General features: G+C 35.8%; 1 protein-coding gene across 1 annotated transcript in view; it reads left to right on the top strand.

Annotated features, from left to right (window-relative positions):
• Nucleotides 1-25,524, top strand: part of ANGPT1 (angiopoietin 1) — a 163,709-nt gene that overhangs the window by 117,983 nt on the left and 20,202 nt on the right. The window contains exon 7 of the mRNA XM_049827939.1: nucleotides 8,126-8,292. Within this exon, the coding sequence (XP_049683896.1) occupies nucleotides 8,126-8,292 (167 nt within the window). The remainder of the gene's footprint in view (nucleotides 1-8,125; nucleotides 8,293-25,524) is intronic.

Genomic DNA, 25,524 nt, shown 5'->3' with positions numbered 1-25,524 from the left:
ATAAATTTTATGTAATGATATCAAAACTCAGCTTAATTATGCTAACAGCCTGTAGCAGAGCACCATGAGAAAGATTAATGTTATTAAAGAAACTTTCCTTTCTAACCATAAGACAGAAATGCAATTTTGCAAGAGCCAGGTGAGATTTTGAGAGGTTGTTTTTTAAATTAGTGATTTGAACATTTAGTATAATTTTAGCAGAGGTCCTCCAAAATGACAGTTGTGTGCTCTCATCATGGAACAGCTTCTTCTTCAGCGAGGAGAATCTCCTGCCTGATCTGTTCCATTTGGGACTTGCTGGAGTAGCCCTTCACTTTGGGGTTCATGCGTCAGATTAGCACTATAACTTTTTGACTCTCGTGTCAGTCATCTGTTCTTGTTCAGCTATTTAGTGTAGCAACTGAACCCAAACAAGAGAGAAAAGAGCAACCTGTAAGTTTGGTGCTTGGGGTATTTCGATGGATTATGGGGCTGAGATTCAAGTCCCTGCTCAAATTCACATTCAGATGGTTTGACTGTTGGTCTTTCCTGTAGCATCTGTGCTCCTAGTCATGTGCATCTTTGCTATTTGGGATGATTCAGTGTCTTCTGAAAAGAGAATTAAGTCCTACCTCCAAAAGTTTTTTCTTTTTGCCTGAAGTGAAACAAAAGTACTTTATTTTAGATTTTTTTTTTTTTTTTTTTTTTTTTAGATTTTGAATTTTTAGCCTAAACCATACAATTTATTTCTTTGCAAAGGACAAAACAGAAAGTACTCTTAAGCTCCCTATTTGTCTTTCTTAGAGTACAAAAATTAAGTTTTCTTTTCTTTAAAACATACCCAGTTCCCTGGGATGCACTTACTAGGAGCTACACTAAGTGTCTGTATATTCCCAGGATCCTCTTATCCTAGAGTGAAGAAGGTGGTTTGGGAAAGAGGCTGTCAATGTAATTTCTTTCAGTAGGAAATGCTTTCATGTTTTTAGTTAAAACAGTAAGGAAGTTAGATTGAAATCCAGGCCTGAGGAAGATGCACTGTCTGTTGCATATGTGTCACTGTAGGAAACTGAGCTGTTTGGGCCCCATTGCCTAGCCAGGGGTAACATCTGTGTAAGGTTTGCACCTCAAACCTGGATCCTGTCACTGTGATTCTTCCTCATCAGAAAGTCTGCTACTACTGGTGCTGTGTGTGTTTGAGAAAGAAAAAAAGGAAAAGTGAACCTAACTTCTGTATGTCTACTAATATATTTGGTGTAGAATTAAGTGTAACAAACTGAATTGCTGCAGGATATGAACAAGATTTTGAGAAACACTTTTCAAACTTGTAATGACTATACAGACATTTAGGTTTTTGTTTAAACTGACAATACGTAAGTTTTTGTTTTAGTCTTTCGACAAGGTACCTCTGGCTTCATCTAAACATATTTTTAAAACCTGCAACTAAATATTTGTTAGTATATCATAGAAATAATTCTTAATATTTAGCATTATTTTCCCATATTCTTTTAAGTTAACATTATTTAACACATTTGTTTTCTGAGGAAATTGAAGCCATTTCTATAGACTACATCTTTATTTCAAATAATACAATGAATAATTCAACATGATGGAAATGAAGAAGTATATTGACCTTTTTAGAAATTATCTTCTTAAACAAAATCCATTCCACATTCTCAGCTAAGGCAAAAGGAGCTGAATATTCTTTATGGCTTCTGGGAAGACACTGCAGCTGTAAAACACTGAATTATTATCTGCTCTATTCAGTGAATTGTCTGACAGGAGATGAACCCATAGGATATATTGACTGTGTCTGGTTTCAATTTTGTTTTGTCTATAAAAAGTCAAAGCTTCCTATGAGCATTATCAGACAAAATAAATAAAGTAAGAGAGATAATTTTTTAATGAACTTGGAGTAACAAGATTCAAGCAGAATACCCCCACAGATTTTGCCAAAGCTAATAAAAGTCTTTTGCACCCTACTTATTATTTTTGAATAAGTATCAACTTTGTAAATTCTTAAGGTCATTTTTAAAACCAGTATTGAATTCCATTTCTTTGTACTCATGACTGCTTTAGTAGTTTTGACTCTGTTAATCACCATGCAATTGGAAATGAGCTGATGTAGAACCTGGGTGTCATTTAGAGTAAATATTATAAAATCATATACTTCTGTCTGTGATTCCTGATTCTAAGTACCTTAATGCATACAAAAGAACAACAAATTACTATTTATTTATTCTTTTACGGAACAGTTGGGTACTATGTCAGAATTTACACAATTTTACTATATGGTTATAGACATAAAGAACCAGAAAACTCCTTTGCTTCATCCTTGTACATAAACAGGATTAAAACTGTCAGTAAGGTTCTATATTGTGTCATTTCTTTACTCCAAAACCAAGTGTTATCATGTCTACAAGAACAATCTATTCTAAATGTAGTACAAAATGTCACCTGATTATTGCTTGATAAAAACCCTATTTTACTAATTGGTTGCAATTTTTACGTCTTTTTAACTGACTTTCTTCAGATCAAACTTTGCCAAAATATGATCTTAATGAAATTTTCAGCAGCAAATATATAAATATTTTCCATTTGTTAACAATAAAATGAAATGTTAGAATAATCTATGCTAAGTCAGTGCAAAGATTCATGTATCCTGTCTGTGGCTAGTAGTAGATAGTTAAGAAAACATATTATGATAATGTAAGCATATTTCCCTGCTATATTCTCCCAACTTCCATAGATTGCTAATGAGGAAAATATAGGAGAACTCTGAAAACTTTTGGAAATTTCTGACCTTTCCTAATTACCTTAAACACTCTTTTGGAAACTTAAAGCCTGTGATTTGCCAGTCATCCCAAAATGTTATGCAAATTTCAAGGGAAAAGCAAAAGGAGTATTTTTGGAATAAAATGTAAGGTTTAAAGAATTAATCTGTCTACTTGGAAATATATAATGAACAAAATATAGAAAAGTAATGACAAAATAGTGTCTCTTAGTCATTTAAAATGCAATTTTGGAACAGTGCTTACAACACACTGAGTTTCAGAGGGGCTTAAAATGTAGTTAATGACAAACACATTCATGAAGTACAAATACAGATGTTCCTTTGCCTAGTAGATTGATAGCTGCGGATGACTTGGATCACCTCATGTATTTCCTTGAGTTTAAGTACAAAATTTTAACACAAATAATTCTGGAAGTATTTGCTATAGTAATATGAATGAAAAAAACCAATGAGTATGTTGACAGAGTATATATGTACTGGGAAACAAACACATTTAAGGTCAGCTATGGGTCTGGAATAGATGACTCCTAATGTTAATTTTTAAGATTTAACACTATGCCCTAAGGCATTCTTAAAACCAAACTCCTTGTCCATAGACGATGACAAGTGTGGTCTTAGGCAAGGCTGAAAACATCTTATCACTTGGGACCCCGCAGATTTCAGCAGCAGTATAAACATTAACTAAAATGATTGGATCTCATTACTGATTTTTCATTATGGAACAATTACTGAATCATTTCATGAACAGCAAATTAGTGAGGTCCGCTTTTCTGTGGATTTTTGTCCTGAGTCCTGCATAGAAGTCCCATTCTCATTACTACTAATCTCCTGAATCCATATTATTTTCTAAGACTCTCTGTGGCAATGAGTTCCCCTCTTATCTCCCTCAAATCTCTCCCACATGTCTGAGGGTCCCCTGAGGCAATACATGCTCAGTGTCTGCACTTGGCTGGCTGGTCTGCGCCTGCTGATAGGCAATTGGAATAGGCAACTGCTGAGCTTCTGCTTCAGGATTTCTCCCAGCAGAAACTTATTCCAGACACCAGTTCTCCTGAAACCTTGTTGAAATTCAATTTTGCGTGACTTCTATCCCAACCTCAAAAGTGTTCAAAAAGTATTGCACAAAATTAAAGGACAGGTGGGCATAACAATCACACAGCCTTCTTTCCTTAAGTTTTCTGGATGAAGAAGAAAAGAAAGATTTTGTATTTGAAGACAAAATTCTGAAATGTACTTTGAAGGTTAAAAATCTTGAAGGCAAATCAAAAGAACCTAGCACAATCATTTTCTTTGCCAGCCCCAGGGTTGGGAATGGAAATGAAAAGTTAATAATGTTTTTCAATTTTTTTTGGCTAATAATATGTCTTCTCTTCTGCACACAAAAGCTTACATATCATGTCAAAGTAGTAGTGTTCTTGTAATAGTGACAGTCAAAGTAAGATATAAACAAGGAAGGCTGTGTAGTTATTAAGTGAGCCAAAGTATCTGGAAAAAACAGCAAGCACACAAATCTTTATTCAGGTCTGAAATAGAGGCAGTAAACTGGAGACTAAATACAGGTTGGAAACAGTTGAGTTTGGCATAATAAAATTATACTTGAAGAAATTGTTCCCAACTCTGTGCTTAAACAGAAATGTACTTCTCTCTGTTTTAGATCTATGAAAGCTTTCAATGCCTGTTTGTTTGTTTGTTTATTTCTTTTTCCAGCCATATTAGGTGTTTAATAAAATACGCTACTTCTCCTTAGGAACATTCTTTGCTTCAGAGATATGTTTTATATTCCACTTACTTCCTTGGTTTTCTTTTCATAAGAGCAAGGAGTTCGTTTAAAAAGAAGTTGCTCCTGACAAGAAACAAAATAATCATTCTTAGACTAGGCATTTCTAATCTGAGCTTAAGTACTGGGGCTCCTTATAATAGGATTCAGATTTTTCTAACTAATGTGGTGGCTTTCCTCATAATTCTTTATATTCCTTTTTATATTCCTTCTGTTCCCTTTTGCTGCAACTTCATTTCCTCTGGTCAGGAGAGCAAACCACTTAGTGATAGATTTTCATCTTAGTGTAATAACACGTGTGAAAAGGGAGAAGGAAGTGTAAATGTGAAGAAGAAAAATTATTATTATTTCAGAATAATTATATATGGTGTCTGGAGTTTATATAGAACACATAGGGGAACACATAATGTTAAAACAGCCACATGTATTACATCCTGAATAGGCTGTAATCTAAATAAGATAAGACAAATATAATTCAATAGAGCCACAGTTCAAAGGGGAGTCCTTCAGCTTGCCAGCACTGGGGAAAAGGGAGAAAGGATTTCCTGAAAATCTTCTTTTAAAGGGAGACAGCTGATAATAATAATAATAATAAAAAAATCTTCTGTGAATAAGAAACCATGTAGACTGCAAAGAAATGTACTTTGACTGGTATATAAACACCTATGCTCCAACTTCTGCCTTCTGGATTTTAGGGAGGCAAACTCCCTATTAGGTAGTCACTGCAAAGCATATTTTCCCTTCCTCTGAGATGAGTGGCAATGGCCAGTGGTGAAAGACGATGTCAGAACCAAACCACTGACTGCTCTAATATAACACTGCCAAAGTTGCTAGAACAGGAGATACCATGTGTGACAGTCATAGGGCAGAGAGACAAGGCAAGGAGATGAAAAGGATCAAAGGAACAGACAGAAAACAGTGAAAACTACAGAAAGGTATGTCAGCTGTAGGCAGGGTTTATGCAGGTGAGGAACAAGCTTTTGTATTTTAGGATGTGTGTATGAAGCCAAATATGCATGCGAATGCAATCAAAACAGTAGGTGAGAGATGCAGAAGCATCATCAGGGGAAACCTTGAGGGGCAGGAGCTCACACTGGAAGACTGATATGGTCAAAGCAAGACATCACCAGTCTTAGCTACAACCAGTATTTACAGGAACTTACGTATGAAATCATCTACTTGAGAAAGAGGATATAATGAAATAATGTGCAGGAAGGGAAAAGCCAACTAATAGTATCCTCCCATATTTCAGTTTGAGTCTTCTCTGAGGCTCATCACAGACTTTAGTTCTGACAAACTAAACACTTTGTCCATGGCTATCACCTGATGGTCTCTGAGCCAAAAAGGCAGGCATGCTTATTCAAAACATAAACTAGTGTACTCAGCTCAGAGTAGCCAAATGTGGCATGTCTTCTCAGCCTCTAGTATCAGCGAGCACCAAATATCTGCTCAGGTAGGGCAGTTAAAACAAAAATGATTCTTGAGTAGAGTGCTTTCTAATGTAATTCCCTCTAGGAAAAACAAAAAGATCCATCCATTTTATATTTTTTTTTATCCAATCATAAACTTTTAAGCTTCTAAATTTTAACAATTAAGTTTCTTTAGAAGTTTTCAGCTGGTATACCTATGCATTGCCTGAGTGAAGTATTAGCTGCACTGCAGCTTCATTCAGCTGTCACATGGCCTCTGGGGAGGCAGGATTTCATCCTCAGAAGACCCAACCAGTCAGGGCTGAAGCCAGGGCAATGCAATAAAGAACAAAAGAGAGAGAGGTCTGTACTTTCAGTGTTTCCATCTCACATTAAGGGTGACTGAAATGTCATATATAGGAGATAGATTTCTTGCCAATGTGTCTCACGGACATATTTCCCTTTACCTAACTTCTAGTTCCAAGGGATTCTCTTAATTTTACCCCCCCCTTTAAAAAATATGTGCTTTCTGGAAATATTCAAGCTTATTCTTGAAAATTACACTGACTCAGTCAATAGCAGACCACATGGTTTAATTCATGATCTGAAACTGAGACCAAATATTGTCTGTTAAATACCATGATGGGGAGTGCAGAGGGAAAGCAACTTCCTATAATGAATGATAAAGGAAAATATTTGAGATTGGATACAGTCTAATTTATTCCAAACCCAGGATTGCTTTATTGTTTATTTCTTTCTTATATCTGGCAGTCACAGCTCAGTAAGAGAGGGTGAATTTGTATCACAGGCAAGAAAATCACCCAATCTTTCATTTAATTTGATCAGGAAATTTTCACAAGGGTCTTCTAAAACACTCTTAGCACATGACTGTAAGCAAATCAGGAGATTTCCAGTTCTGTTTTTCCTACCTTAAGAAATATGAGTAAGCATAATCATGTTGAAATAGTTCTTCACAAGTAAAGATTATGGTTTAACATAATTTTTATTGTTTAAAGAGAACAAAAATGGAGCTAAGAAGTCTCGGGTATAAACTAATAGTTTATAAAGAAAAATAATTTTAATCTATAGTAAATTAAGTTAATTACGATAAATAAAACCTTAAATTTAATGTAGTAAAATATTAACTGAAATTTAAACAACTTTAAAACCTGGAAGATGCAAAAAAATATAGGGCTAGGAATACATTTTGAAAACTGGTTGTACTTTTTTTTTTATTATAATTTTTCCATGTTTGAAAATTGTATAGTTTGCTTAACTGGAAATAAGATCATCTGAATATATGCAATGTGAGGAGAGTTAGGTACCTTAAATATTCTACTTCTGCTGGTTTTTAATTCTTAGAAAATAAAGTTACAGTACCCTCTCCTGTGCTTTGGATAGTCTACAGGAATAATCCTAACTCTTTAAGTTAAAGATTTCAAAGCATGGAAACATACATAGATACGTTATTTCACCTCAGCAGGGTGAGAAAAAAATAACTTCATTGTAGCCAAAATATTAGCCAATAAGAGCTTTAGTGGACCAAGAATGAAGTAAATAAATGTTACAACTGAGGATGACTCATAGACACTGTCCTGTCCAGCAGGTCTTATATACAGCAGAGGATTTAAAACTAAAAACCTCCCTCCTTCAGTTGTGGCAGACACTCGACAGCAATGGAATGGTCCATTCGGCTTTAGAGATTAAGACATGAGCTATCATCCACAGCTAACTTGAATTTAGTGTATAATCTAAGCTAATTTAGATTCTTTTTAAGCTTTTATAGTGTGCAGCAGAATTCCATCTTGACTTAATTGTCTTAATGATAACTAGGTTTAACATCATATGAAATGTATTATGAATATGACTATGTCCAGTATTCCCATTGAAGGATGTGCAAATACAGCATCATAATATTACTATTTTGTAATTGGAAAGTGATTTTCAAGTGATAGCCTCAACTACCCTTTTGAATATCAGTTGAACTGCACAACACTCCTACATGGTATGTATTAGTAGACTCATTATAGAGATAGTCAAACAGGAGCACAAAAAGCTATGACCAGTAATTAGAATGTATAGGTAAAATAGAATGATGGTTTTATTATTGTATAAAGGTTCTACCAATTACAATAATTACATCTAGTTATTTTGCCAACTTTTTTCTAGGGTTTTGGTAGCCCGTCAGGTGAACATTGGCTGGGAAATGAATTTATCTTTGCAATAACAAGTCAGAGGCAATATTCTCTAAGAATTGAATTAATGGACTGGGAAGGAAACCGGGCATATTCACAGTATGACAGATTTCACATAGGAAATGAAAAGCAGAATTACAGGTAAGAATCTATTGAAATTCTTTTGACTCTGCTGAGTGATAAATATTGTTCATTGTTCGCTTGTTAAATATGAGACAGGACAATAATATGATCCTGATTTTCATCAAAAGTGAATAAAGAGGATGAAAATTAAATAGAAATCTGACTTCTCAGTGATGGAAGGTTAGAGTAAACCTAACATATCTGACAACAAGGGATGATCTATTAATCGTGCTGGCTGGTAGAACTGCTAAAAAATTGTATAACTCTTTAAATCTGTGACCATCAGAACTCAAAACTGAATAGAAAAAAGATATGTATTCTTCATTACAACTTGAAGGATTTCTACCTCAGAAGCATGAAACTGAAACAATGGACATGAGAAAAAAAAGGCTAAAAATGCTGTTAAAACATCTGATATTTCCAAACTAAAAAGTCAGTGTAAATGAAGAGTAAATAAAGAATGCTGGATCTTATTGTGAGGAGATAAAACATAAAACGAAGCGTCAGGTACTGGATAGCCTTGATTCATCATCAGCAGCAGCATGTAATTTATTACAGTTTAAAAAGGCATATGAATTTAAAACTTTTTCCTATAATATTTTTCTCTCATATTTTTTTAAAGATAAAAAAGTAGGAAACTTAAATCTGCTTATTAAAAAAAACCCCAACCTTGGAGACACAAGACAGATGGATGACTAAGTGGTTTAGTTTGGGGTTTTTTTTTAAAATCATTGCTTCATCTGAACAGACATTACAATGCTGGAGAAAGAATATGAAATCCAGAAAAAGGTCCTAAATTATTTATTACAGCACACCTAGTTAGCATAAGACTTAATAGAGAAAAAAATATATTGTAAAACCAAACATTCAAGTCATAGCATGTGAAACTAGGTTGATATTCAGATTTTTAAGTTCAAGTAACATGATTCTCAGAAATGCTGATTGCCTTCCTCCCACCCTGGGCCTCCAGAGAAATGGAAGTGAGAGCAATTTGCTTTTTCTGCTGACAGGAATCTGCCCAGATGGGGCACAAAGTAGTGCCCCTGTCCTTTGGGTTTTGTCAGAGGGCACTACTGCATAGCCTAGAAGTACAAAACCTACATTTAGAAGCAATCTGTATGAGTTTAGTGTCTGCATAAAGCAAAGACTATCCCATGGCACACGAAGGACAGCTCTGTCCTCCATTGCCTCCAGCAATGTCATGCCTGGCACTGCCCATGGCATGCCATTTCCCCAGATTTGGGGAGGTGGAGCACTGATTCTGAGGTGCTTTTAGGCGAAGAGTAAATATAAGTAAAGGGAATTTCTCAAAACAGAGGCTAGAAGTATTTATACAAAACGTAAAAACAGCAGTGCAAAAGTGGATAACGTGGGGCCTTAAACATTAGTAGAAGATGGTGTTCAAAAGTGTAAGGAAGAGATGGGACAAATACTTGTCAAGTGAGGAAAAATGTCAAAGGACAAAGTTACATATAGCTCTAAAAATTACAGTGAAAATCACAGAAGATGCCAGGAGTATTACTTAGAGAGTGAATTAAGATAGCTGAATTTGCTAGCAAAAACAGTGTCTTTTTTTGCTCGCATTTATTCTGTACTGAATAGGGGTAACATATATTGTTGACGAATTGGAAGGATGTTGAAAATTTAACTTATGTTAAAGCTTGTGTTAAGGGAGGATATCTTTTCAGGACTCATCTGGGTTCATTCATGGCAAATTAGTGAAATAATTTCTTGTTTTGTTTCAAAATGCTACACTGCATTTGTAGTAAAATAGTACAGGAACTTGGGAATGCTTAAGGGATTTCTGCCTATCATAATCCATGTAATGTGCTCAAAGTAGAAGACGCAAGGAGTTTTGGGGAAGGTCTGCACCATTGTCCCTCCAACAGTCTGGGAAATCTGCTGGGGACTGTGACCTGAGACTGCCCCAGGTGCTAATTACCAACCAGGACCAGGACACAGGCTTAAGAAATTATGTACAGTTGCCTGTGTATATTTAATTGATTGCCCTTTTCCTGGCACAGTTTTAGCCTGATCCAAGTAGCGCTTTCCCAGTCAATTCCTGAAAACAACTGTAGGATCGATCCCATGGAGCAGGGACTTTTTCCAATACACACTGTGAGCAAGTCCATGTTAGTTTGTTGGGGAAGAAAGTCCATCCATACAGACATGAGTAGGGGTGTGCCACTAATTTTGAAGGCCAAAGAGCAAGCCCTACCCCAAGTTTTAAACTTTATTCAAATTTTGATATGTCCTTTGTCATCTGTAATAAACTTTGCCTCAAAGAACGAACTTTTAAAGGACTTGGGCATAGTATTTTCTTCTCTGCCTTGGGTGATAACACAGACACTTGGAGATTTCTTAAATAAATTAGGTTTAATATATTGATAGACAACAGAGTAGCCCTGGAAAATCATCCTGAATCAGTCTAGGTCTCCAGGATGTCTACATGAATAAGGAAAAAGGAAAGGAAAGGAAAGGAAAGGAAAGGAAAAGAAAGGAAAGGAAAGGAAAGGAAAGGAAAGGGAAGGAGGAAAGGAAAGGAAACCCACTATCATTAGAAGCAATAGAAATCTTTTGGAAATATAAACCGTATTTTCTGAACATGGAAACAGCTGTGAAAACTGATCTATGAAAATTCTTCTTGCTGAACAAGAAAAACAAAAAATATGTATTTCAAAAGTGTACAAATTAAATAAGAAAGGGTGTACAGGCCTCAAAAAGTATAAAGTTGAGTAAGATGGATAAATTCTGCTATCCACATTCAAGTCACATTTCCACAAAAATCAGAAGAAATTTGAATTGGACTAATGACTGCAGTTTTGGTTCCTGTCCTACTCCATAGTCCAATTAAAGGCCAGAATGAGCTGTGCTCATGCTGTCTGTGTGGCCTCTTTATGGTACAACTGAAGTTCCTCTGTCCAGGGAACACGGAATCAGTTCCATTCGCATTATTCTGTGATAAACACAGAAGGAAACATGGAGATGTAAAAAGGCTCTGTAAAAAGGTCCATCTCTGTTGGGCCTTTGGGTTTCATATTAATTCCTCAATTATTTTTACTCAAACTTATCTGAATACATGAAGAAAATAACTGAGTAACATGGTGACAGTTCTGGAAATAATGGAGTATAAGCCACATGCAAATCTAAATTGTTTTTCATGCTTGATGAATACACTTGTGCCTAGTCCAGACAGATATATGTCCAACAGACATTTTGCAAAACAAAATTATGTTGGGCTGTTTTAGAAATTATTACAAGAATGCATCCTATGACATAAAACCTCTTTATTTTGCTTGCCAGCATCACTATCTGTGATAGAAGCAACTCCAGAAGGCAGGCCAAATAAAAGCCTGATTATTGAGTCCTAAACAGCTGGCCACCCTTCAGAGAATGCTGTTTTCTCTTTATCTGAGGAGCTGCCATTAAGAATTTAAATGATTCCTCTGAAGTTGAAAACCACAGCTCCCAACCTCCTGCTTGCAGTGTTCTTCACAATTGTCAGGCATTTGCCATGTTTGCTTTCAATACCTCAAACACAGAACAGCGTACTTTTTCAAAACTTTAGTTGCTGTTAATTTGAAATAATTTTGCCAAACAAACTAGATACTCTCTTATTTTGGAAGCTGTTAGGATTTTCTGCTAATGACCCACACTAAATGTTGTTTCTTCAACACTGTTTGCAAAAATAAGTAATTTTAGGCTGGCTGCACTCTACATTAGTTTCAAATAATACAAGTTCACTAAGAAATAATAACCAGTACAGAGAGAAGTTTCCAAGCTGGTCTGGGCAGTAGATCAAGGAGATCTGAAATAGAGAAAGGGTATTGAAATGAAGGGAAAAGCTCAAGAAGTGGAACATCTTTCATTTATTCTATGGCAGTACCTTGTACATTTGGAAGACACACACACAAAAAATTTAAGGTTCCAGGTCTCACATTTGAATATAATAAATTTTAAAAAAACAAAAGAACACAAATACCCTGAAGTGATAAAATGTGTCTGAGAAAATACAGAAAATAATTTTCATGCTGTTTCTCCAAAATCCTGCCCCAACATTATGCAAAGTTCGATTCAGTCTGGATAGCTCCCAATTGGTGATTTCAGAAGGGCTCTGTTTTTCTTCTGGGCTGTTTGTATTCTCTTTACTACTTTTTATTAGCCTAAGGAATCTATGATTAAAAAGAGTAATGCTGAACACATGTATGTTAAAAATATACTTGTTTCTCTTTCAAAATGAGACAGCTCCAAAAGGGTTTCTGGGAATGCAGAATGAAATCTATTTATCCCAGATGATGACCACATAGAATAAAGTTGAGGTGAGAAGGTAGTTACTGAAGCAGTAAATGTATAATGATAAATGATAACTGAAACAGGAAAATCATTGTTGCACCACATGCGAAACGTTGAATAGCATGGAAGTATCTAAGTGATTAATTTCCTTTAGAACATCCTTAGGCTTCTTATCTACACAAAATGATTACACAGAGGGCTGTCTGTATATGGCAAGAAAACTATCTCTGCCAGTCTCTTTGCAAGTCTTACACTGTGGCAAGTAAAATCTCCATAGGGTAAGAAGAGTCAGATCTTGCAAGCCCCATTTAGTGCAGTGTTTCTTAATTAAAGTCAGAAGGAATTATTCACGGAACTATAAAAACGTAAGTTGAAAGAGACTCCCAGAAGACACACAGCCTCTCCTCTTTTCCCATGCAGACTCTACCTAGCCCACTCTTGATAGTCTGTTGACGTTGTTTGATGTTCTTAGGATCTGTACAGATACAACACACTGCTTCTCTGACCTGTTCCTCAGAACCTCCAGAATTAAACAGGAAAAGTAACCACATGTTGGGATTTCAGGCACCACATTTCATAATCCCACATATTAGTTAATGAAAGCAGATATCCTGATGCTGGATTTTGAACAGCAGTAATTTCAGCCTGCACTCACATCTGGTTTTGCTACTTATGATACAGGAGCAGTGCTTCCAAGCAAGGTATGGGATGGAGAATGGGGGAAATACAATTTTTAATTGGCTGAGCTATTTGTACCTCAGAACCCTTAGAGAGGTTGAATATACCCCCACTTCCCTATGACAATATATTCCAGTATTTAGTCATTCTTTCAGTTAGAAAAGCTTTCTATTCCTGCAATGACTCACTACCGTCTGTCCTATCCATGGAGGAATATGATTAAATGATGAGGGCAGTGCTGCTGAGGTGAGTAAGACTTAAGACATTGGAATTGCTGTAGGTACAGGTGAAAACTGATGCCCGACAGAGAGCATCCTAATTTCTGTGAGTGAATCACGTACTTAAGGTGATGGCTGACTTTTGATAGTTAAAATTAAGGAGAACAGTCTTTATATTGGAACCAGCATGATAAAGAGATTAGGAAATCTTATGAGAAAATGAAAGAGAACATAGAGACACATTATTAGCGGAACAAGCAAGAGACAAGTTGACAGGGGAATTTTAGTTATGTAGAGAAAAATCAAATGTATGGGTCCTCAGAGGCAAGAAGTTGATGCAATTTGTTGCAAAGAGGAGGGAGAGTCATTGATATGATTCAAATCACTTCAAACCACTGACATGTTCCTGTGATTCATACAAATCTAGGTAGCACAGTTTCCAAGCTCTCCAACATACTGTTTCTCTCCAGGCTTTACTTTAGGAAACCAGATCAGTCTAACAATTGTTAGACTTTATGGGACCCGGTAGCAAAGAGTTTTTAGTTCCCTGAGTAGAATCATAGAATAGTTTGGGTTGGAAAGGACCTTTAAAGGTCATCTAGTCCAACACCCCCCCCCCCCCCCCCCCCCCCCCGCAATAAACAGGGACATCTTCAACTAGATCAGGTTGCTCAGATCCCCGTCCAGCCTGACCTTGAATGTTTCCAGGGATGGGGCATCTACCACCTCTCTGAGCAACCTGTTCCAGTGTTTCACCACCCTCATTGTAAAAAACTTCTTCCTTATATCTAGTCTAAATCTACCCTCTTTTAGTTTAAAACCATTACCCTTTGTCCTATCGCAACAGGCCCTACTAAAAAGTTTGTCCCCATCTTTCTTATAAACCCACTTTAAGTATTGAAAGGCTGCAATAAGGTCTCCCCAGAGTATTAGATTTTTTAGCTCTTGTTTGTTTAAGAGTTTGTATATTTAGTTTCAGCAATAGTATTATATCTCTCTGTTTTCTTAGGCAAACTAGGTAGGTAGCCTGGAGCCAAAGGCCTTGATGTAATGTTAATCTTTGATTTTTTTTTTAAGGTGGGGGCTATTGATTTATTTAATCACCATTGTTGAACTAATGCTGGAATCTCTTACAAAAATTTCTCACTTTTCTTTCTGTAAAGTAGAGAAAAATATTTTTGGTACAGTCTTTTAAATTGTACCAATGAAAATGCTCTAATAGGTAAAAGGAAGTATTATTTGAGAGTGTAACTTTTATGGGGACAGCTTGTTTTGTGTATCTTTAATTTAAAAATATATTCCACAGACGATTGCTTTTCAGCAGCAGGATATTAACAGGCCATTGTCACTTTCCTCAGAGTACAAAATCTCATTTTTAAATATTGGTGTTTTTCTTTGTTATTACCCAGGCTTTTCAGTGATGCATTTGCCATAAGTAACATTTTTTCTTCTTGTGTCACTTTAGTAGATTAGGTATAACAGGAAATCAGTCTGACTTGTAAGTTTTTCTGAGCCATTTGCTTAGCTTCTTCTGCATTAGTTGTATCAGATGGGGGAGAAAAAGTATAGTAGAGGACAAATAGGAAATCTGTAGCAAAGCAGGAAAATAAACACAGATCCTCTGAGACCCAATCCTGTGCCCAGACCCTAGTACTTTTCTTGCCAAATATGAAAACTACAGAGTAACTCAAAAAATAGACATGGTGCAAAAATTTAAACCTATAGTAATTCACTTTTCTTTGGAAGCTTGAAATTCAATTTGCAAGTCTACTTCAGAGGAAATATCCACACAAAATCCTATTAACAGACAGAATGATATCTGTGGTATGCATATTTTCCATTATTTGAAAATATATTTAATATTTTTTCACCAAACAATAGTATAAAATAGATAATATGGAAAAAAGATTTAATGTCTCTATGTATATATAAATATCTGGCTGAAATAACTTTATTCTATTTAAGAACACTGTCAGTCCAATAATATTCCATGAAGTCTAAATACTAGAAGTGCAGGGATTCAATCTGATGCCCATTAACCAGAGGTCTTTCTGGAACCAGGCCAGTGTTGCTATATTATGTCAGTGACTAAAGCTCACTGGCAGTCCATGCACTATCTCCAAATGTAAGCAGAAATGAACTATAACATTTTCTCTGTCTAACTGAAAGTTGATGCAAATGTACTTGTGAAGTTTATGAATAATAAAATTTAACTTAATCCACATAAATCCCTATGTATATTATCCATCCACAGCTCATCATTTCCCACCTCTAACTACATAAAACTCATTTGTAGTTCACTATACAATAGCCTTGACTATCTCAAAGCAGGAAGAGAGGTTTTCTTCATCTGTGTTATGGAATATAATGAGAATGCATATATAGTGAGTACTGTAAAGGAGTGACTGAGTAGAGAAGGGGAGGTGAATAGTGAGAGAGAATGATGGGAATGGATGGAAGAGGAATGATGTGCAGCTTCTGAGTGGGAGAAGAGGGAGCCCTGTTGGACAGTGGATTGGGGAGTAGTGGAGTACTTTCCCTCACCACATCCCCATTTTGGTGGGAAGTTGGCTGGGGAGCAGGGGGGCGGTTGCCAGCACCAAAGTATTTTTCGCTTGTATTCCCTTCAAGAAGCAAGAAAATGGGTTCTCTTTAGCAAAATAGGCTCTCCATGAGGTGGTATGTAATTCTTTGTTATCCTCCTGAAACTTTGTAACTGGCAGCTCTGCAAAATCTAGTGACTGTCTGCCATGTTTGAGTGAAGAAAGAGCACAAACTGCAGCCATGAAATCACAGCTGTACCAGACCCAGCTATAACAGACATTCAATATCAAACTATATCTGTCCATATGACGTATAATAATTGATTTTCCAGGAGCTACAGATTGTTAACAGAACTACTGATGAGATCTTATACTAACACAGTTCACTGAACTGTCTCTTTCATGTGACAGAAAGGCATTGATGATTACATTTCTTAGCTTATAACTTAAAAATCATTAAAAGTGAGAAATTTAATTTGGAATTGTATTATGTGGTTCATTATAGGTGTCATAGCACAAATCATTCCATATGCAGAAGATGTATTATTTCCTCTGTAAGAGTTAGGTATTTGCAATTTTCATCATTAGCCTTCTTAGTCTTAAACAGTTCCATGTAAATTGAATGTTGCTATTAGTCTTCAGGCCCTTTTGATAGAGTATCTACATAGTCAATTACGGTAATATGCTTTGAAGAGCACAAACCTCCTCAGCTTTCTAAATCAGTTGATCACAAGCATGAACTGCATTTCAGCCAATACGAAAATCTTTTTTTAGAAAGTCAAATGCCAATTCACGTATGCAAGTTCAGCCCAGAAATGATACAATTTATCAGACAATATCTATTAAAAAACACCATTAAAAGCCCCTAACATTTCTTTTTCGTGTTCTAGTTTGGTCACAAATAACACTAGAGCTCTTTAATGCACCAATACCTAGGATATGGAGGCAAACCAACAGAGGTGTTCCATAAACTCTGGGAAATACTTTACCTGAGATTTTAGAAAAGTACTGGTATACAAGCTTTACAAGGTATACACTGTTGGTTGTACAGCAGCCTTGCTTTCCAGGAGGAAAGCAAAGCCTCCAGTGTGGGTTACTCAGTATATATCTGATATAACAATGACCTAACTTATTAATCAATAAAAGGTAAATATCTGTTAGTTTATTTTCATTATTAGATCTTTGAAGCTATCTCTAAATTGTTGCTGTCTTTGGTCTTGCTTTTCTCTATCCTTTTCCTTGAACTGGTTAATTTTCAATTGCCTTCTCCAGACAGATATATTTTCTTCACCAAAATTGGATAGCTTTTCTCCATATATTCATTTTCATGTACCTGCAGCACCCACCTTCCAGGGTTTTTTGGCAGGCTATAGATAAGAAACTTTCAATAATTAAGTTTGATTGCACTCTTATGTTTCTAGAAACTTTTCTTTGGTGTTTCACGGCTTTTAAACCACATAGCTGGAGAGCAGCTTGTTTTCCAATATTTTCCACCACAGCTATTGCTATGGACATAGTGAGCATGTCATTATCTCCTCCTCCAGGCTCCTAGATTCATTTTTTAACAAAAGGAAAATATATGAGTAAGGACAAAAGTATATTATTTTCCCATAAAACTTATCTACAATAAAATAAACACATCAATTCAAACTACTGATTACTTGAGGCAAGAAAAAAAATGGTTTGCAAAAATTTACTGGACTTAAACATTATCCTGGATTTAATGAATGTAATTCTTATTCACAAATCAGACATGGTTTCCTACAGGTAGGTGAGATAAAGATTTTCAGTGCTAACATTAAAGGTGTTAGGCCCTAGGAACGGACCACCGCAGGACCCTAGCTGAGACACTCGATTCTCTGTGCATGCCTGGGGAGAGATAAGCTCCTTAGATGGAAGCCAAATCAGGCAACACGCAGAGCAGAGAGCTGCCTAGAGTTAACCATTAGGAAATTCTGAAAATAGCAAGGCATCCATTTATATCCACTGACAGTTCACAACCCATAGCCTGAAGGTAGGAGACAATGTCCTGTCTTAGGAAAGAAACAAAAGACCCTGGGTTAATGCACTCATTTGTCAGAGGGGATCCAGACCATAGTTGTTGCTTCCCAAGAGAAATCAGCAATCCCTGCTGCAGGGGAACAGGCTCCTTGATGAAGCTCTGACACTGTGCAGGGAAAAATTCACTGCTCAGTGAATGAGTAGGTATTGGGTCATTTGTCAATGAGGTGGGAGAGGGAAGTCTAAGATTATGCTGCTGGCTCCATGGATTATGTCTCATTTTGAATTAAATAGACTTTGATTAAATGATGCAAATTTATGAATGTTATGAAGCAGTGAGGACTATCCCTGAACTCTGAACACTATGCAAACAATTCTGCTACAGACTTTCACTTGTACTCCCTCTAAGGCTCAGTGAGTCTTGAACAATTTTTTGCAGTGGGACACATGTTGCTAGTTATGACACCACTGTTAGGGAAGCTTTGTGGTTTTAAACCTTTCTCTTGCTGAGTGAATAGAAACCAGAACACCTACATGGTGGGTAACCACTCAGATCAGTAAGATGCTACGTGAAAAGTGGACAGTAACAGCCACTGGTAGCTCAACTACTTATTACCTCGTGAGGATCTTTACAGAAAAAAAAATTTAGTAGACTTGTGTGAGAACAGTATCATGCAAAGCAAGAACGGTATAGTGAAATCCCTGCTGAGGACTACTGCACAGGCACACAAATCAGAGAGAACTCTTTAATACATGTATCGGCAGAAAAAATATCTATGGAAACTCGGTAGTGATATTACCTGTTACGTATTGTAGCTCAGTGGAGGTTTCACCAGCTATTTCCCAGCTGTTGAGGACCCGCAAAGCATGACAGGGCACCTAAGAGAAAACTGCACAGGCTTTTACAAGGTAATGGGCATTTTTTTGGTTCTCCAATATAAAATGATTACTCTCATCTTGTTGGTATTATCTTTATGAGTAATCTGTATTGTTACTCTTCTTGCACAGTGTTGCTCTCTTTTAAGCCTCTGTTGCTTTATGCCATCTCTACATATTTGTATTAAGAAAGAATGTCAAACAAGTATTTTAACAAAGTTTATAAAATCCTGGTGTGAATGGACCTCACTGTCCCCAAGGTATGAGCTCCCACTTTTGTCAGTAGCAACACCAAGAAGAGCTATGTTTCTTTAATTTAATTCTGTCAAAGCATTTACAAAGAGCTTAAACCTACTGATGTTTGTATTAGTCTAGAATTTATTATAGAAATGAGTAACATAGTTTCTTCATCTCCACTGGGCTTTGACATGAAACAGATCCTGAACAAAAGAACCTTGTGAATCTGAGACACTTCTACATATTTGCCACCCATGAGAAATTTTTTTATATCAAAACTTTTGTGTGTAGGATATCCAGACATCTCCAAGATCAGATAGCATTTAAATTCAGGCTATCCATCACAGGGACATAAGTATTGAGATATTTAGCTCTATTTCTATAAAAAGATAAATAACAAAATAACTAATTTTAAATGTTACAATAATTTTCTTAATCAGTAGTTGAGTATTCTTGTTGCCACTTTTTCACTGTTTAAATTTACTTAATTCTTGTATAACACCATAAGTGTTAAAACCCTCTACAACTTATAATGATTATCAGAATATAGATTAGCATAGTGAAAATTTGTGTACAAAGTGTAAGGGATAAATATAAGGACATGTCAAAAGTTATAGATGGATACAGCATCACAGTGTGAACATTTAGACTTTCATTAATGTTTGCTAATCACTCATATGTTGATGATTTAGGATTGCAACATAATGAATCTATAAGTTAAGGATGCAAGCAGTAAAGGACTGTGAAAGACTAATGCAAAAGTAAAGTGCAGAATGAGAAAAAAATCTCAGTAAAATTCAGGATTACAAAATATCTCTGTATTAGAATAGTTTCTTTAATGCAGATTCCATGATTGTATCATTCTTCTCACTATTTTCTGTGAATGTTGGGAAGTGGGGTACATTTTCAGGATCCAAATTCAGGTCCAGCTCAAAATATTTAAACTGGACATTTTTCTTGTCATAACCTTGATCAAAACTGAAGAAAGGGACACTTCTAAATACTGGTCCAGAAAAGGTTGAAATGTGGATACAAAGAATGAGATGTGTCTCTGATTTCAATCAGAAAAATTATATTCTTCCTGTGGGTGACCAAGATCTCCATCAGAGTGGGCTTGACCACCAAGTGTTTACAAGTTTATGATGCATTTATTTAGCATTAGTGGCAATATCTCCAGATTAAAAAAATAATCTTGCTTGGAAAGTTTTTCAAAATGTCCACAATTTTCACCATTAGCCAAAAATTCAAACTTAAATTCTTCAGAATGCAAAATCAAAGAAGAATGAGATCTGGAGGACCCTTCTGTACAGTTTCTAACAAAGAGATGTGCACTCTTTATACCCACATAGCTGTTGACTGTCTGCCCACTCTCTGAGCTAAACAGAAGCTCGGTAGACCTGTCAGTGTGGCATCAAGCCCAAGCTAATATATCCTGCCCTTGAGTAGGCTCAGTGTCGTGCTTATTGCGACAGTACAGCTTCCAGCCAGGATGGAGTGTGGGCAGAATGAGCTCATGTCTGCTCAGAGACCTGACAGAGCAAGCTTTCATCTGCCTGCAAAAATATAGGCAAAAATTCTTAGAGTGACCCTTATTTAATCTAGTGTGTTTGTGGTTAAAGTCTCTGAAGTCTGTTACCAACTGCCCAGCCAACCAGCTCCAGGGGTTCCCCCCCCCTTTTATCATTAGCAGCTCTACTGGCAAGTGTTTCTAGAGTCTGATTCTGAGAACACTTTCTGCACTGATTCACTGTATTTTCAGGATAATACCAGAAAAATGGTGTGATATTTTATGTGAGATTGCTTCTTTCATGAGTCAAAATTCAAGTCTACCTCTGACCCTTGGAGACAATTGGGGAAAGGGATCATCCCAGATTTTTCTGGAGTTATTCGTTGATCAATCTTTAAGAGTTTGTTGGTTTGCTGTTGTGTTTTGGTTTTTTTCCCTATCAAATGGAAACATACTAGATTTTGCTGTCTCTCTCTCTAAAGTAATGGTAAGAAAAAGTGATATTCATTATTTGGCCCACAGCAGCAATGCAGCGTTAGAGCACAGAGCAGAGGTATGCACCATCTCTAAAGAGCTACCAATTTACATAAACCTACAAACAGATAACTGCTTTGAACATCAGAGCATGGAAGTATTGTTGTATCTGATGCAGTGCACTTTTTATTGTTTAGTTGGTCTACAAAGTTTAAATAAGCCTTCTTTATTATCATGGAAGAAGGTGGTACTCAATAACAATGGAAGCCTAATTAGAAAAAGACAAATGAGTGCCTGGTGCCATACAGAGTCTAGTCTCCAGTCTTCTGTTTCATCAGATACTAGAGGCTGATGTGTTTTCAATTTTAAATCAGTGCTGGAACAGCTCACCACGCTTGACCCAAGTGCACGTGCACCATTTGTGTTCTATTTTCTTTTATTTAACATTATAATTCAGTTGCACTGAAGTAAAAACTCTTTGTACCAATCTCAATGCCATTTGAACCAAATAAGTAATTATTGTGAATCACAGCTCTTATAAGGTCATGACCTGGGTTTTTAGGGAGAAAAAAACATGTAAGACATGCTGATCCCTGTTAGCCTGGTCAGTGTGGCACCAGCAGAGAACTTGGATCATAAATGGGTGACAGTCAGTGAACCTTTCACTCATATATGACTGTTTATCGGCCACAAATGACGCCAAGGGAGTTGAAATATGTTTTAACAGTCTGTTTATATTTTTCTACAGAGGTCTTAGTGCCACATAACTCATTTTGGCATTTTTTAAACTTAATTTTGCATTAAGAAAACCAAGCAAACAGTGAAGCCAATATTTATTTTTCAAATAACTATAAACATTTCACAGAAACTCTCTGAGCATCAGCCACTTTTAAAATTTGTTACCTTTTCCTAGATACTTGCCCATGTAATGAAAGCCTAACCTTTGTATGATAATGGAGATAAAGGCCAGAGGATGAGCGTAGCATGTTGTACAATACAGTCACTAATGAGTAAAGGGATCAAGCCATACCTGTTGCATATAACTCAGGCTGGAGGTGGCACGTGCTTCACTATATAAGTATTTTAATTCTATGTGCTGTTTTCAATATCATAAAACTTTAATCAAAAAACTAATTGTCATATTGCTGGTGAGAATAATGCTATATGAATAAGAGAAGCCTTTCCTTTCTCTTCCCCACCTTCTTTTTCTTCTTCTCTTTCCTCTTCTCTCATTTTAATTTTTTTTTTTTTTTTTTTGAGGTGTACTTGGGCCCTCATTCAGGGATACACTTACTTAGGCAATTTTTTTTAAGCACATACTAAGTACTTTGCTGAGGCAGTGCCACCAGAGCTCTCACTGAAGGTCAAGTCACTCGTGTTTCATTACCATTGCACACTCTTGAAGATGACATCAAAATGTAAAAGAAAAAAATATATATTATGGTCAGAAAGAGATCATGACAGTTACGTTGTCATTAATACTACCTTATATTGTTTCTACATACGGAAATTATTGCATTTCCTGTCATCTCCACAAAGAGATTCTTCAACATCCCTTGCTGTTTACTGATGTCATGAGTCTGAGTACACAGCCACCAGATTAAGCCCATTAATCTAATTCATAGATTCATAAATTGTGAACTGGTTTATTCATTAGGATTGAAGAGGTTCAAACATAGGTAAGTGAATGAAAATCCTGATTAACATTTTGCTTTGAAAATAATATCCCTCCAAAACATCCCTGAATTTTCCTCTGGGATTCACCCAGTGGGAAGCACACATCTCTTGACACGAATCCCATCATAAATCTTGAAAATCTCATGCAGAACCCAAAATATTTATTTTAATGTGTTATTCATTAAGTTATTTCTTTAAATCGTAGTGTGTTGGCAGCTGCAAACTCATTCCATTCCAGCCACATTATAGCAATGCTGTAGTGTGATTTGAGAGGGTCATTGGGTCATTAACACTGGAAAAAATTCAAAACCAGAATCTGTAAATGCCCAAAAGAGCATGACTGTAAAAGAAGATTGCACTGCTAGCACAAAAAAAGTATAAACAATCAAAAATAACTGATGAAAAATTAATTGCAGAATATTCCACTTCTATCAATAATGATTCATTTCCTTACATTCAAGCTCTTCACAAGGAGTGAAAAAAACCCTTAGATATTTCAAAGATACCTTACACAGTTTCAATCAGCTATTGTGCCTGTGGAAACATGGGGAAAAAGGTTATTCAATCTAGATGTTGTGTCCAATTCAGTATTTAAATAATTTCTTAATGGTGATTACAGGTTACACCTCATTCAACATTCAGTTTGAGAAAAACAAAGAAATTTCAGTACTCATATTTCAAGTCAGGAATTATGTGGGCTAGTGTGCCTCTCATTGCCTTTTTAGCCAGCAGCCTTAGCATTACACACAACTTTAAGCAACATAAGCCTGTGTGAAGCAGGCATGATTCTTGAACAGAATGACAGTATTTTACTTTCACTGTTTAGAAGTGTAAGTGTTTCCATAAAGTGAATCACAAGAGCTGTCTCCTTATAGGAGGTACTTCATCCACAGTGACATTTTTGGACCAGATTACTTCAAGGACATTGTTCCATTTTGTTTTATGCAAAATCTTTGGAATCTAAAGACATCGCCTCTGTGCCAGTCCTTGGTTTTGCTCTTATTTTTCAGCTCCTCTCTTACCTGATTCTTACCACTTGCTGTCATAGCATACTGAATAGTTTGTGGTACTATATATACTACTCTTGATCTGTTTTTCCTGCACGGCAGGCCTGTTTAAGGGTTAGTTATCTCACTGCCTGGTTTGTGACCTGAGATTTTATCATGACCCTAGAACATTAGAGAACAGTCTACTATTAAGGAAAGGACCAATATCAATTAAAATATCACATCAATTTCTGTTCTAAAAGGTAGTCCAAATCCTTGGGATAGTGACTTGTTTCAGTTAGACTGCAATTTTCTGCTAAGCTGTACAAACATTTGATTGAACCTCCAACAGTGAAGGTCCAGTATCCAGGTAAAATAGAATCTATCTCCACTTAGAAATTTCCTTATATTGTCTGTTAATTTGAAAAATAAAATAAAATACATATATAATCTATGGAACCTCAAGAATTAGGCATGTACAAAACTCGTCCAGTTCAGTGACAGTGGCTTTCTAACAAGAAAAAGCTTACGTATGAATAATTTCTCTGAATTTTCTTGTAATAAGCATAGTAGTTTGTTATTCCAGTGAATCTGAAAATATTAAGAATATGAAATTACTGAGTGCAATTGTGTTGTTTTCTGAAAATGTTAGGTGTTTAGGACTTTTAAACTCTATTTTGTAAAAGGATATTTACAAATTAATAACAGGCATCCTTAAATAAGTTTTACTGATATCATAGCTTCAGGCAAATACTGTGGAAAAAAGAAAATGCAATTAGCTATATTTTCTTTTGTATATCTGTAAATGGAAAAGAAATGACCCATTTAAATGGCATCTTCACAGATTTCTTCTAATTGCAAACAATAACATACAACATAGCAAAGTTTTAATTAGCATAATTCAACAGTAGAGATGGATTTGTGGTACTTAACCTTCTTATAGCACAACTACAGCTAATTTCAGCGAGAATTCCAGCACACTCTTTACAAAGAAAAAAAACAACCAAAAAGCCCACAAAAACCCCAAATCAAACCCCTAACACGCTCCCTCCCCAAGTCACATTGATTATATACTGTTTAAAGACATTAATTTCCAAACACCAACATACTTCAGTAAGAATTTTTAACATAGGTCTGTCTATGATATTTGTAACTTTTATGGTTACTTATGATTAGTTACTTTCAATTAAGTAAAATGTGTGATAAATATTTTACTGTGGCCTGTAAATTATATTTTTCAATGACACTACATGGAAACAAGAAGTTAGTAACTCTACAGTAGTCATCCGAGTAAAAATTAGCACTAACAGCATGCTGATACATGAAGTTTTCCATTTCTATTTTATCTAAAACAGTTAATCACGATAATGTACAACCTTTGTGGATGACAGTGGGTAATTAATGTCACCCTCAGTACAACTAAAACATGGATTTATGAAATCCACTATTACAATATATCTGCATGGATATCAACAAACTGTATTTATGAGACTTTCGGAACTTCAAACATATTTTGAAAGAATTATTAAGTCTAAATTTTACTAGAGTTGTGTGGGTCTCTTTTACTGGATTTTCAAACAGGATTAACCAATTTACAGATAAATAAAATTTCAAACTGATATTCACTGAACTTTTCCACTAATTTCAATGGCTGTAAAACAGATCCTTAAATAAAATACACAAACATCACAAGGTTCAGCAATTCAGTAAAGATAAGCAGCAGAAGGTCTGATTACTTATATAAACCTTGAAAACTTTTA

This window comes from Accipiter gentilis, chromosome 2 (genome assembly GCF_929443795.1).
Source record: "Accipiter gentilis chromosome 2, bAccGen1.1, whole genome shotgun sequence".
NCBI lineage: Eukaryota > Metazoa > Chordata > Aves > Accipitriformes > Accipitridae > Astur > Astur gentilis.
This window is presented reverse-complemented; position numbering and strand designations above follow the sequence as displayed.